The 13,189-nt window shown below is 42.4% G+C and overlaps 1 protein-coding gene across 9 annotated transcripts in view; it reads right to left on the reverse strand.

Moving 5' to 3' along the window:
• FAM149B1 (family with sequence similarity 149 member B1) overlaps positions 1-13,189 on the reverse strand; it is a 511,501-nt gene that overhangs the window by 331,873 nt on the left and 166,439 nt on the right. For all 9 annotated transcript variants that reach the window (XM_085603795.1, XM_085603798.1, XM_085603792.1 and 6 more), the window contains one exon: positions 8,832-9,014. In XM_085603795.1, coding sequence (XP_085459921.1) covers positions 8,832-9,014 — 183 coding nt within the window. The remainder of the gene's footprint in view (positions 1-8,831; positions 9,015-13,189) is intronic.

Here is a 13,189-nt window from a genome sequence, read left to right on the forward strand (position 1 = left end):
GATGTTCTAATCTAAAGTTCTGTTTCTCAGGCATCCAGATGTACAGATATGATCAATTGTGCTATTTCTGCACAAGCAGTGTCTGTTCATGGAACTGGAGGTGGAGGGTTTCTGTTGGTGTTCTGTCTCATTCTGTGTCCTCCATCGTTGGGTCTGAGGTTCAACAACTCTGCTGTCAAAAAGACATGTTACTTATATTATACAAAGATTGGCTTTGTGTCTGCCCCTTTCAGTCATTGGCTTTCTTCAGCCAGCTCCTTTCAGCCATTGAATTGAGACCCTGTCAATCACTTTTTGGCTCGGCCCTTAGGAGTCTTTATCACATGCCTGGATACCCTCTCGGGTGATTCATTCGCTGTACAAATCAACATAACATAATATTACCTAACACTATGGTTGTTAGATGTATTCTTCCACCGCCACTCCAGCGCCTGCATTGGATGTCATGAGGGACTTCTTTAGAAAGTCAGGCCTTTCTGACCGATTCTACTGGCTCAGTCTTATGAGAATGATTCTTATGTGTTGACATTGCATGCGTTGTTTACATTAAGCCCAGATAGTGTGGCTTTACCAATGCTTGTTTTAGGTCGCGATGGTGGCAGTGAGTGTTTTGACGATAGTTGAAATTGATTACCAAAAGTGACTCTGCTGGCTTTCAGACACCCCCTCCCGACCTTCATCTCCCATCCCCACCGAGTTGACCCTTCTTGGGTAGCAGAGGAGGCACACACATAACATTCATAAATGTGTACGGGTCAAACATTGATGACCCGGAACTATACACCGCTATATTTGCTAAGCTTTACAAGCTTCAGTCATCCATGGTCATATGAGGAGGGGATTTTAATATACCGCTTGACTTATCCATGGACAGATCGGACTCCCAAGGCTCCCCCACCAAACAGGCACGTAAAGTCCTCACAGATAGCATGGAACCATGGGATCTCATTGACATATGGCGTCTTAAGACACTCTGACACGAAAAAGGGTACATATGTGTCCACCGCAAATAACATGTGGTCTCGTCTAGACTACTGGTTAGTGACTAGGATAACCAGCACTTGGATAGATGAGGTCACTCATTTACCCAAAACGCTGTCTGACCACTCCCCTGTTCTGTTGTCTCTCACGCTGCCCACTGATACCCCACGCCCTCCGCAGTGGAGAATGCAACCCTCTGCGCTCACTGACCCAGTCTTCAAAGATGTGATACCCACTGCAATTATCCAATACTTCACTGAAAATGAAGGGTCAGTTGAATCTGCGGGAATTCTATGGGAGGCGTTCAATGCCACTATTCGGGGCGCCTGCATTAATCTTAGCGCGGGCGCGCTCAAATCCCTGCAAAATAGGTTATCTCAGCTGGAACAACAGTTACGCGAGCTTGAACTCTCCTATGAAAGGGATCCAAAGCCAGAGATACTCGCGGATATTAAAACACATCTTACAGAATACAACGAGACAGCAGAGCAACAGGTTAAATACTTATCAAAGCGCTGGGTGGCGAGAGCATACGGTAAAGGCGGTAGGCCAGGTCGCAGCATAGCCACCAAAATCAAGGGCTCAAGAGACCTCCCATTTATTCACACAATCACGATGCAGGCAGATATGAAGGTCCACACCTCCCCAGATATATTGCAGTCCTTTGTAGATTATTATACAGAATTGTATGAAAATAGAGAGTCAGCAGAGGTAGAGAAAATAGACGCATATCTAAATGACATATCATTGGCCTGGCTATCACCGGATCAGAGAGAATTTCTAGTTTAACCAATTACAGAGGAAGATGTGAAAGACGCAATCCGTACGCTGCCCAACGGTAAGGCACCGGGTGGGGACGGCATCCCGGGGAATTTTATAAGGCCTATTCTGACATGCTGACACCGCATTTATTGGCTGTGTATCAGAAGGCGTATGATAAGAAACAGCTGCACCCCTCCATGAGAGAAGCAATACTGATTAACTGAGGAAAGGAGCCCGAGCAAGTGGAATCATATCGTCCACTGTCCTTTATCAATACGGACGTAAAGATCCTGGCCAAGGTCATTGCCACTAGGCTTCAACTGCTGCTACCAGCCTTAGTGCTACCAGATCAGGTGGGGTTTGTGCCCTCGCGATCCACCACGCACAATCCGCACACAGTATTCGCAGTCCTGAATTGGATAGAACAAACAATGCCAGCGGCGGCTGTGTTTTTAGACGCCGCCAAGGCATTTGAGTCGATCCAATGGACATATATATCAACGGTAATGGCCCGAATAGGAATGCCATCAGCCTTCCTGAATTGGACTCTCTAGCTATACACGGACCCCACAGCGCGAATTCGGGTAAATGGATTAACATCCGAACCCATAAAATATATAGGGGTACCGGCCAGGACTGCCCATTTTCCCCAATATTATTCGCCATTGCTTTGGAACCCCTGGCTTGTGTTATACGCCAAAAACACTCAGAGGCAGCGCTAAGATTTCACCTCCGACCTTTGGTGATTTCCTTATACGCCGACAACATGGTGGTATATCTCAGAGACCAAAACACATACCTGGGACCCACGTTACAGGAATATGTCAAATTTGGTTGGTTCTCGGGACTGACCATAAACTGGAGTAAGTCTGCAGTATTCCCGCTAACTGCAGCAGCTACGCCCCACAACACAGGATTTCCACTGGTGTGATGTAGGTCATCCCTTAAATATCAGGGTGTTTGGGTAGAAAGAGATCCTGAAGTGGTCATCAGGATGAATTATGTTACTGCCATCACCAAGCTGAAAGACCAGATAGCGCAATGGATACGGCTTCCCCTATCATTAGCCGATAGAATAGCACTAATAAAAATAGTAATTCTTCCTAAATTTTTATATTGTTTGTCAATATCCCCATACCTCTAACATTGACATTTTTTAAAAGGCTGCAATCCTGTTTGGTCACCCTAACCTGGGCAGACAAACACTCTAGAATTAGCTGGCAGACCCCCTCCCGTCCATATGCTCGTGGCGGATTTAACGCGCCGGATTTATATCTATATTACCTATGTGCATAGGCCCACTTTGCTCACTATTGGTATCAACCTCACAACTTCATTGCACATGTGGCGGTCGGGGCGGATGACGCTCACCCCGTTCCCATCAATGAGGTGCTCCTACACGATCGCAAGGTGTTGAATCTCAAGGACGCCAGCCCAATGGAGAGCCCGCCAGCACAATGGAGAGCACAATCAGAGCTTGGAACACGCTAGCATCACGAGCCGGGAAATTGCCAATATACGCACATAATTTACCGCTACTGTGTCACCCTTTACTATCAGTTACGAGCGAAGCAGAAGCATTAGCAATACTACAAGAGGCAGAGCTTCACACTATAGGGGATGTCTTCCCTACGGGGGAGTTCCTATCATTAGAGGCATTCACCAATGGTCGCCAGGGTAACCTGATGCAAAGATTTGTATATCATAGATTAAGACTGGCCATGAAAACACTATATCCCAGCTTCCCGCGGGAGCTACAGTCGCTGAGAACCATGGTGGGGAGTAAAGATAGGGAAAACTTGATAACTAAGCTCTACAAAACTGCACAAAAAGAAACATCTACACCAATATAGCGCCGGAGAAAAATGGAATACAGTGCGGGACGCACAAATTACGCCTGATGACTGGGAAACTTGCTGCAAATTATTAGATTAATTTACGTCTAATTGCAATTTAAAGATTATACAAATTAAATACCTGCAGCAGGCTTATTACACCCCACAACAATTACATAAGTTTGGGCTGCAACAGGATGCAAAATGCAAACGCTGTAAAGTGAATGTGTCAGACTTTATTCACCTTGCTTGGTTGTGCAAGCCTATAGCAACGTACTGGGTACAGATAACAGGCATAGTGATTGAGATGATAGTGGTGGAGGTTACCTGTACACCAGAAATATGTCTATTAGCCTGCTGGAAACTATACCCGGGGCATATTGTAAGTTTGTAGTGGTGGCCCTGGCTAAACTCCGAATATCAATTTGCGGAGTGGGAAAAAGGTGCCGCAGAAAAAAGACTGGCTATGAGATGTGGCCTACTGCAAAACACAGCTGGAAGCCTATGCAGTAGAGTTGCCGGAAGCCTCGCGGCTGCGAGATATTTGGGCCCCCTATGTTGTTTACATGATGACCGCAAACTCAGAAACAACGAGCTAAGATGTAAAGTGTGGGGGAAAATGGAATGTACTGTGAGTGGTAGCGCATGTTTTTATCTCTGTATACTGTTCACTGAAATGTGATAATGTTAGCCCATGATGATGAAAGGTCTATGTTCAATCCAAGGAGTCATGCAGAATGGAGATTATTTCTTTTTTTGTTTGCTGTTACTGTTTATGTTGATGCAAATTATTTGCCATCGGACTGCACAACGAAACCATATGTTATGTATCTGGACATGTAAAACTTGGCAATGTGAAATTGTATCAAAGATCCCTTGTTTATGGAAATCAATAAAAATAAATCAATAACATACTGGAATTTGCATGCATTAACAGTAATAAGCTGTATTTCCTGTACTACACTTAACAGTTGGTGTTGACTAAGTGGACACTTTAAAAACGTGACTAGTTTTGTTATTTTCAAATTTACTTTGTCATTTTGTAACAAAGGAGATGCTGCTTTTAAATGACTAAACTCTGATGGGTTATTAAACACTTATTAGGCCAGACTACTGCCTCAAATGCACAGTGCTAAATTTAGTATTTACATTTGTCCTTGTTAGCAATTCCTCAGATTAGATCACTCACTGATGGGCAAGCATAAAATGCTCAGCTTTGTACCAGCATCAGACCAATAGAAAAAGCCAACCCCATATGACGAATGTGGCACAGAAGCTAAACTACTTCCTGAAGCAAGATGTTTGCATATTACTGTCACTCAAGCGATCACAAAGGCCACATGTGCACCCAAAAGTGCTCCTCTTTCATATATCGTTAAAAGGATTTGGCATATGAATACCATAAGTAGTATTCTGACAACTAAACACAACAAGCCTTTGCAATGCAACAGGTCTCGCATTTACGCAAGTTTAAGCTATTGGCATTGTAAATAACAATGCCTATTATTTTTATTTTTTAAAACATAAATAAAAGGCATTGTCATTTACAATACCAATAGCTAAAACTTGCGTCAATGAGAGACCTATTGCATTGCAAATGCTTGTTTAAAGGCTGCAGTGGCATCCATCTTATACCTCTGCAGACTTCTGCTTCCCTCCCAGCCCTTTAGAACACGAGGTCTGATTATAGGGACCTGGCCCGACATAAGCTGCAAGCCATGGGTGATCACAATAGGATTGTGGTAATTGAAGTTGCTCTCCTGGATGTTCTAATCTAAAGTTCTGTTTCTCAGGCATCCAGATGTACAGATATGATCAATTGTGCTATTTCTGCACAAGCAGTGTCTGTTCATGGAACTGGAGGTGCAGGGTTTCTGTTGGTGTTCTGTCTCATTCTGTGTCCTCCATCGTTGGGTCTGAGGTTCAACAACTCTGCTGTCAAAAAGACAGGTTACTCATACTATACAAAGATTGGCTTTGTGTCTGCCCCTTTCAGTCATTGGCTTTCTTCAGCCAGCTCCTTTCAGCCATTGAATTGAGACCCTGTCAATCACTTTTTGGCTCGGCCCTTAGGAGTCTTTATCACGTGCCTGGATACCCTCTCGGGTGATTCATTCGCTGTACAAATCAACATAACATAATATTACCTAACACTATGGTTGTTAGATGTATTCTTCCACCGCCACTCCAGCGCCTGCATTGGATGTCTTGAGGGACTTCTTTAGAAAGTCAGGCCTTTCTGACCGATTCTGCTGGCTCAGTCTTATGAGAATGATTCTTATGTGTTGACATTGCATGCGTTGTTTACATTAAGCCCAGATAGTGTGGCTTTACCAATGCTTGTTTTAGGTCGCGATGGTGGCAGTGAGTGTTTTGACGATAGTTGAAATTGATTGACAAAAGTGACTCTGCTGGCTTTCAGACACCCCCTCCCGACCTTCATCTCCCATCCCCACCGAGTTGACCCTTCTTGGGTAGCAGAGGAGGGGCGCTTTTGCATCATTAATAGGGGCACGTGAGGGGGTGGTGTTGATTTTACAAGAAGCGTTGATGGATGGGAAGGGTTGTAAACAGTAATGTCGTAAAAGAAGACCCAGGATGTAATCGGAATATGAAAGGCACTAACGCATCCGGCCGCGGTAATTACAGCATTTACCTTTTTAGAATGAACGCCAGCATCCTCCTGACAGAACACGTCCCCCGGATTCGGCACTTACATAAACATGTCTGTCACTTGTCTTCGGCCTTGTTCCGTAGTTGTCAACACAAGGTGCTTTGACATTTCTCGCAAAATGTGTGGTTACTTGAACTACAGAAACAGTAACAAGCTGTCTCCGCATGCACACCTCCTGTCCGCGCAGCCACAGCGAGCAGGAGACAGGGAGGGACAGGAGATGTGCACGCGTGTACATTTCCTGTCCGTACGCGTGCACATCTTCTGTCCCCCTACCGCCGAAAAACCGTCGACAATCGATCTCGCCAAGGCAAGCAGCGCATGCGCTGCGTCGCTAGACGAGACCTAAAAAGTAGAACTGACAGTACAAACTGCTGGAGAAAGAGATGTCTAGCAGCTGTAACATATTCCTTTGGGGCACAGGAGAACAATTTTTCTTAGATCAAGCAGGAGGAGAGCGAACATGGACAGAAAAGTTAACCAGGTATATCATTTTTTGGAAAGAAGAAATCAAGAAAACATTGTTGTGTTTAGAATCTCAACTACAACAGAAGCCCATCACAGGAAAGGTAGATTTTTTTTGAAGGATTGGACAGTTCTAGTGAGTGCTATGGTGCTGCCTCCAATTGGCCTGTAGAACTTGGATCTTAATGATCTTCGTACTACAGTTGTAGGCAGATGACGAGAACAATATACTGGGATTGGGAGTATCTCAAGCTCTAACTTGAAGGGTCAAAATCCTTCACCAGCCCAAAAGCCTCATTCACCATTGCAGGCTATATACCAAAGCTTCTCACACCAATAAACTGTAGTGGCTTCTACAAACGCTGAACACCCTGCACACCTCTAATGTACAGCAAATGTAGCATGTAGCTGTCATAAAGATGCCTTCAGCTCAAAGCCTGACTGCCTCCAACAGATTAGAAGCCTCATGGAGCACTGGCAGAAAAAAAGTGTGCTGCCCAGACTCTGAGTGCAGCTATCATGACAACACCATTCTGCAGAAGGATGGTCCGTGCGGTCAAGAGAGCAGAGACTACCTTCATCCTCCCATAGCAGAGAGACAGTTTTACAATCTGCCTCAGAATTTAATAATCAGATAAGATTTGATTACAAGTATTTGACATCTTTAACTGTTGGATGTTGCAGGTATAGTTGCATCTATTTCTATGCGAGACTCAATCAGTAGGTACTTAAAATAACTTAGCTGCATCTGGTCTCTTTAGAACACATGTACTAATGTACTGCTAACATTTAGACAACAAAGGATAGTGGTACCCTGAAAAACAAGCAACCGCCTCTTGAATCCAGAGCCTACTAAATCTCTCATATGCAATATCCCAAATCCAATCTACAAAAGGGATGGGCCTGGCAATCTCCTATGAAACAATAACAGACTCGAAATACGTAAGCCTCTGAACGGAAATATTTGCTTATCAAACACAACTTCAACACAAAGCATATATACAATAAAGACGGACCACAAACTTTCAACTTAACCTCAGACTTGAAGATCAAGGGTTCGGTATTTGCTTGAAAATTACTATACAGATAAATTAAAGACACTCTGAGCCCTATACATAGATATAATGATTCTGTATTCAAACATATAAACAGTCATGGTCAAGTAATATAAAAGTTGGAATCGATAAAAAAATGTGAAATTGCCATAGGATATACCAAAGTCTTTGCAGTAGGTACTTTAAATAGCCTGTATTTGCATCCGCATCTCGAATGCTTTTATTTATAGCGCCAGGTTCCCCCCAACTATTCATCAGAAACTTTCTAAAGAAAGACTTACACATGATTCCAGGTGAAGGAATGATAATAAGGCAACGCAGACTTTGAGGGCATGCGGTTCTGCTGCTCTACATAGGGTCGTATTGGTGTTATTTAATAAATAAATAAATAATAACCTTTTCCATGCAGCAACCCAAGCTTTAGGGACCCACTGAAAGATCTCCAATTAATATCACTTTGTCGATTCCAAACATGCTGGGCTTCCAATTTGCATGAAATTGAAAACATAACTCCTTCACATGCTCACAGCTGGAGTGCCCTTTACTTGCACCATAGATCTGAGGAATCACTTACCCGAGAACCTGACAACCTAAGACAATGTAGTAACATTTGGGGTAATCTACACGAGTTTCTGGGGAAAGTCAATGCCAAGAACAATGAAGACAAACAATGTATATAAATCTAAAAACCACTGCAGCCTCTATGCAAGACATATGGTCTGTCTCAGTCCATTATGGGAAGGGCTTACTTCACGCACATACGCCATCCTCTATTTTCACGCATTCTTTAATTATCCTGCATTCACCTGTACTACTTCATCGGCCCTCAAAGCTAATCTAAGTCTCAAAACAGCTCTGGGCTCCATACTAAAGCTCAATTAGCTTCTAGCTGTATCAATAGATCTGTTAACATCTACTTCATTATGATTCTCTATTTATATTGAAAATGACATTAACGAAAGGACAGCTGATAACATTTCAAGAAAGCAGTTAATTCTTCAGTCATTTGGTGCTGAGACCTATGCATGGGAAAGTTGGCAAACAGATGGTAATACCTACATGTCCCTGCAGTCAAATGCCAAATATTCCTCCATTATTCCTTCAGATACATTCAAGTCCTCACTATCTTCCTCTTCTTCAACATGTACAACAGGACTGATGCCAGGGTGAGGCTTTCCAGGGATGTCATCTTCATAAGCAGTTGTAACAGAAATAGGAGCCTTGGTACCGAGAACGTTTAACCTGAAAGACATAACAAATCCTTCAATAACAAAAAAGGCACCCTTTTACTATTTTATTAACATTAAAAAAATCACACACCCACACTTTAAAAGACTAAGGGCCATATGTAGAAAGGCACATTGCGATCGCAGAATTTCAGCGTTTGCGATCGCAATTTGGGCAGTATGCTATGTAGGGAACAACAACCCACATGCAAAATAAGGAATCGCAAAATTTGCGATTCCTTATTTTGCAAATGCATTTAAGGAATCCCAAATAGAGATTCCTTAAATGCAATGTAGAAAGCACCCAAGTTGTGCTATTTTGGCTTAAGGAATCGCAAATTACCACCAACTTCAGGTTGATGGTAATTTGCGATTTCTTTTAATAATGCAGTTTTTTGCATTATTCAAAGTGCCATGTGGCACACATACATGCCCTTAGGGCATGTATGTGCGCCACATGTGCACCCATGCTCATTACAGGGGTGCAACAGGGTGTCCTATTGACACCCTTGCAACCTTGAAATTGCATTCTCAATTTGCGATTCTCTAATTGAGAATCGCAAATTGAGAATGTCTTCCTATTCATTCCTATGGGCCTTTTAGCCCATAGGAATGAATGGCAAGGTATTCCTTATTTGCGATTCTCAATTAGAGAATCGCAAATAAGGAATAGGTGGGATTCGCAAAAAAAATTGCTAATCCCACCTATATAGCGTTTTGCTATTCTCTAATTGCGATTCCCTAAAAATTGCAATTAGAGAATCGCAAAACACAGCCTACCTACATATGGCCCAAAGTGTCTGCACTACAACTTTTCAGGATACCATTACTTGACTTACTAGTAGAAAACATTTGTTAATGACAGTACATCAAAGCTTGTCAGTATTAAAAGGGAGAAACAAAAAACAATGGTGTCAAATTGGAGCGCGAGAAATAATAACATGGTCTATGTCCTGAGATTAGAATGACTGTTTCTACAAAAATGGAAGGTTGTCAGATGGCAGGCTCACACCTAATCTTATTGCTAACATGGATAACGATCACTCTTTAAGCACTTAAGATCCCTAGCTAAAACATTCTTTACCGTCTTAAAGCTAGCCTCCAGCTGCAGCAACCAGAACTATTTATAAAACAAACAGAATATATATGCATGCATCCTATCTAGAATGTGCTCACTTCAGTTTTCGTCTTTGGCATATATAACAAGCATTGGCATAGCCACTAGGTCTCGCCTTTGGAACCTTATAAGTATTTAGTTATGCAGTACAATATCCTTGGTGCAACAACATTAACTGTTGAATGTCTAAACACTTATAATGTCCCAAAGGCGAGACCTATTGGCTATGCCAATGATTGTTTTTCTTTTAACTATTCTGAAAGGTGTAGTTTTGCTCTTATCTTTGCAAGATCAAAACTGGATAAGCTATTTAATCTTGACATGATGGTATTTTAAAATCTGTGCAACAGTTCTGCTAGTAAGTGAAGCCTACATTTGGTAAAGTACAATCTTCTTTGCCGTACTTCTCATCTTAAAAACAAATTACGTTGTATTGTATTGCAGCATGGAGGGAGAGAGAAGAGATCTGCTGGGATGGGCATTTTTACTATCGTCCAATATATGAGTGTCATTGTGAGATCAGTCAGTGCAGTGATACTTGGGACCTGCACTGGTGGACTATATTAAAGCCTCCTGGATAGTTCAGAAGTGTGAGACGTCTATTCAGTTATTTCATGGCTCTTCATTTGGTAGTATGTTTTATTCTCTATATAGTACTGGTGATGGACAACTATCATAGCAGAAATGTGTTATTAAAATATAAGAAGTATATGTAACAACTGACTGCTGCGTATTATTGTCTTAGTATTAAGGCCAGAAATGAAATTACATAACTACATAAGGTGTTCATCAATACATAATTGTATAGAGGTAACCAAAGAGATCCCTCATACTTTGTTCAGCATTGCTCTGAAAGAGTTAAAGCTTCGGGTACATATGTCAACCGCTCAGCCAAGTGATTGCAAATAGCAGCTGCGGTACACGTGTGGGGGGTAGGGACATTGTGAGATTGAGAGAAATGCACAACCAAAATGATTCACACCTACACAGGTTCGAGCAAAGAAGGTAGCGGTCATTACCAGGTCGGCCACAGCCGTGATGCACCCCATGGGTGGTGGGAGACATGATGCAGAAGAGATTCAGACGCTACAACACTTCTTTTGTGTATACAATTATCAGTGGATGTTTTTTTGAATTACACTTTGATGAACAAATTGATTTCAATATATGGCTGATTGTTTTTACTGTCCATATGTTTGTGTACAAAAGGTGTCATACACTACTGTATATGTTGTATTTAATGAGACAGTAGTCATCTAGTTGCCATACATGATATGATTTATGGAAGAGTATTCCATGTTCTATTAATGGAATGTACTGAATATGTCAAAAGATTAATTCTAACATAAAAAGCAATAATTTGAGTTCTGTGGAACTGTGTTCATCTCGGTGACAAATCTAACATGTGAATGAAAGTTGAATGAGTCCTCAAGGATTATTTATGCTTTGTTATTGAAGAGATTCAGACGGCCACCAAGTAACACCTGCCGAACAACAGCAGACAGGATTGCGAATCCTCTCTCCCCGTGGAACGAAACCACGCCTCCACAACAAGAGCCAAACCCCGCCTCCTGCAAAAGACTGAAAGCCCTTTTCCAAAGTCAGCCGCCCCATTCACCCGGTGCACTCGTGTGAGTGTTTGGAAAGAGCCAGATGTGTGTAGACATAAACGAACGACATCAGTTCTAAAATAGAATGAACTAATAGCAACAGGCTTGAGCTACAGAATGTCACGTAACAACTAGCGCGCGCATATAATTCGTGACATTTCTTAGTGGCAAAAACCCGGAAGCTACACAAAATTTTGGTTTTAAAGAACCTATTTTTGTAAATGCTTGTAAGAGCGCGTTTTAGTCATTCGTTACAGCATAAAGTTTTAAAGGAGTGAACTATTCAATGTTAATTGAAACAACATTCAGAATATGTCAATTTGAATGTACTGGAAATGGGAGGAATACAGATTTTCTTAGCTATGTGCGATTATATTTCTAATTGTACTTGCGAGTTACGTTTTTATATAATGTTGCACAGTTTAAAATCTCAGTCTCTAGTACTGTATATACAGCCTCATGCCAAGCTGGCACATTGAATCAGTCTAATATAAACCAATTTAGATCAGTTCATGTTTTTGTTTATATTGTGACGAAAAGACGAGTGATGTCTCGTTGACGAAATCACTTTCCTAAAGGTCCGAGTTATCAAAAAGAAACTTTTTTTCAACCGAGAAGCAGGCTGAAATTGAAGTCGTACAAAACCATGAATAAAGTGAGTGGTACTCGCACACCAGTGAAATGGAAAACGGACAACAGTATTAATGTAGCGTATGAGTGCGACCACCTTTAAGTGGTGGATACAGTCGCACATCGGAACGGCTAAAGTAAGTAGCAAACAATAAGTCAGTATAAAGGAAGCCAATGAGTGATAAAAGGTACTTTTTTTTCTTTTTGCTTCACATAGATCAATGCAGGAAGAGTGTATGTTAAAAGTATCTATCACATTGTAACTAATGATCAAAAGGCTATAATACATATGCTAACTCTCTCATCATCCAAAGTACCTTTATACGCTACTAGGAAGACAAATATGTTGTCACTACGTGGACACGAGAACGCAGGCAGAAAACAGAGCTACAGAGACCCGCCCCAGTGCGTACGTCAGTGGGAGACGCAGAGGCAGGGCCAGTGAGGCAGACGGGCCCCCAGCTGAAGAGAGGGGCCGTGGAGCCCGAGAACATCATGCAGCCCCCTGCATACTATCAGGTCTCTGTTCAGCAGAGCGGAATTCATTTCATTTCGAAGCTGTCGCCACGGCAAGATTGTGACGGTTTGAGGGGCACCGCACGCGAAGACTAACAGTAATTGACAATGCATTTCTTCATTTCCATCACACAGCCAGCCCTGACAAATGAATCACCGTCGCTGGTTGGCTGCAGCAAGGGGCAACCTCCGGAGCATAGTAGACAAGCACGGCCCCGGCGAGGGTCGCATACAGGAACGGGAGTGGTCACATTTAGAGGTTGTGAGAGAGAGGGGGATCAGGAGGTAAGCCCGCGAGTAGTGCGCGCTCGTTTGGGA

Source organism: Triturus cristatus, chromosome 1_2 (genome assembly GCF_964204655.1).
Source record: "Triturus cristatus chromosome 1_2, aTriCri1.1, whole genome shotgun sequence".
NCBI lineage: Eukaryota > Metazoa > Chordata > Amphibia > Caudata > Salamandridae > Triturus > Triturus cristatus.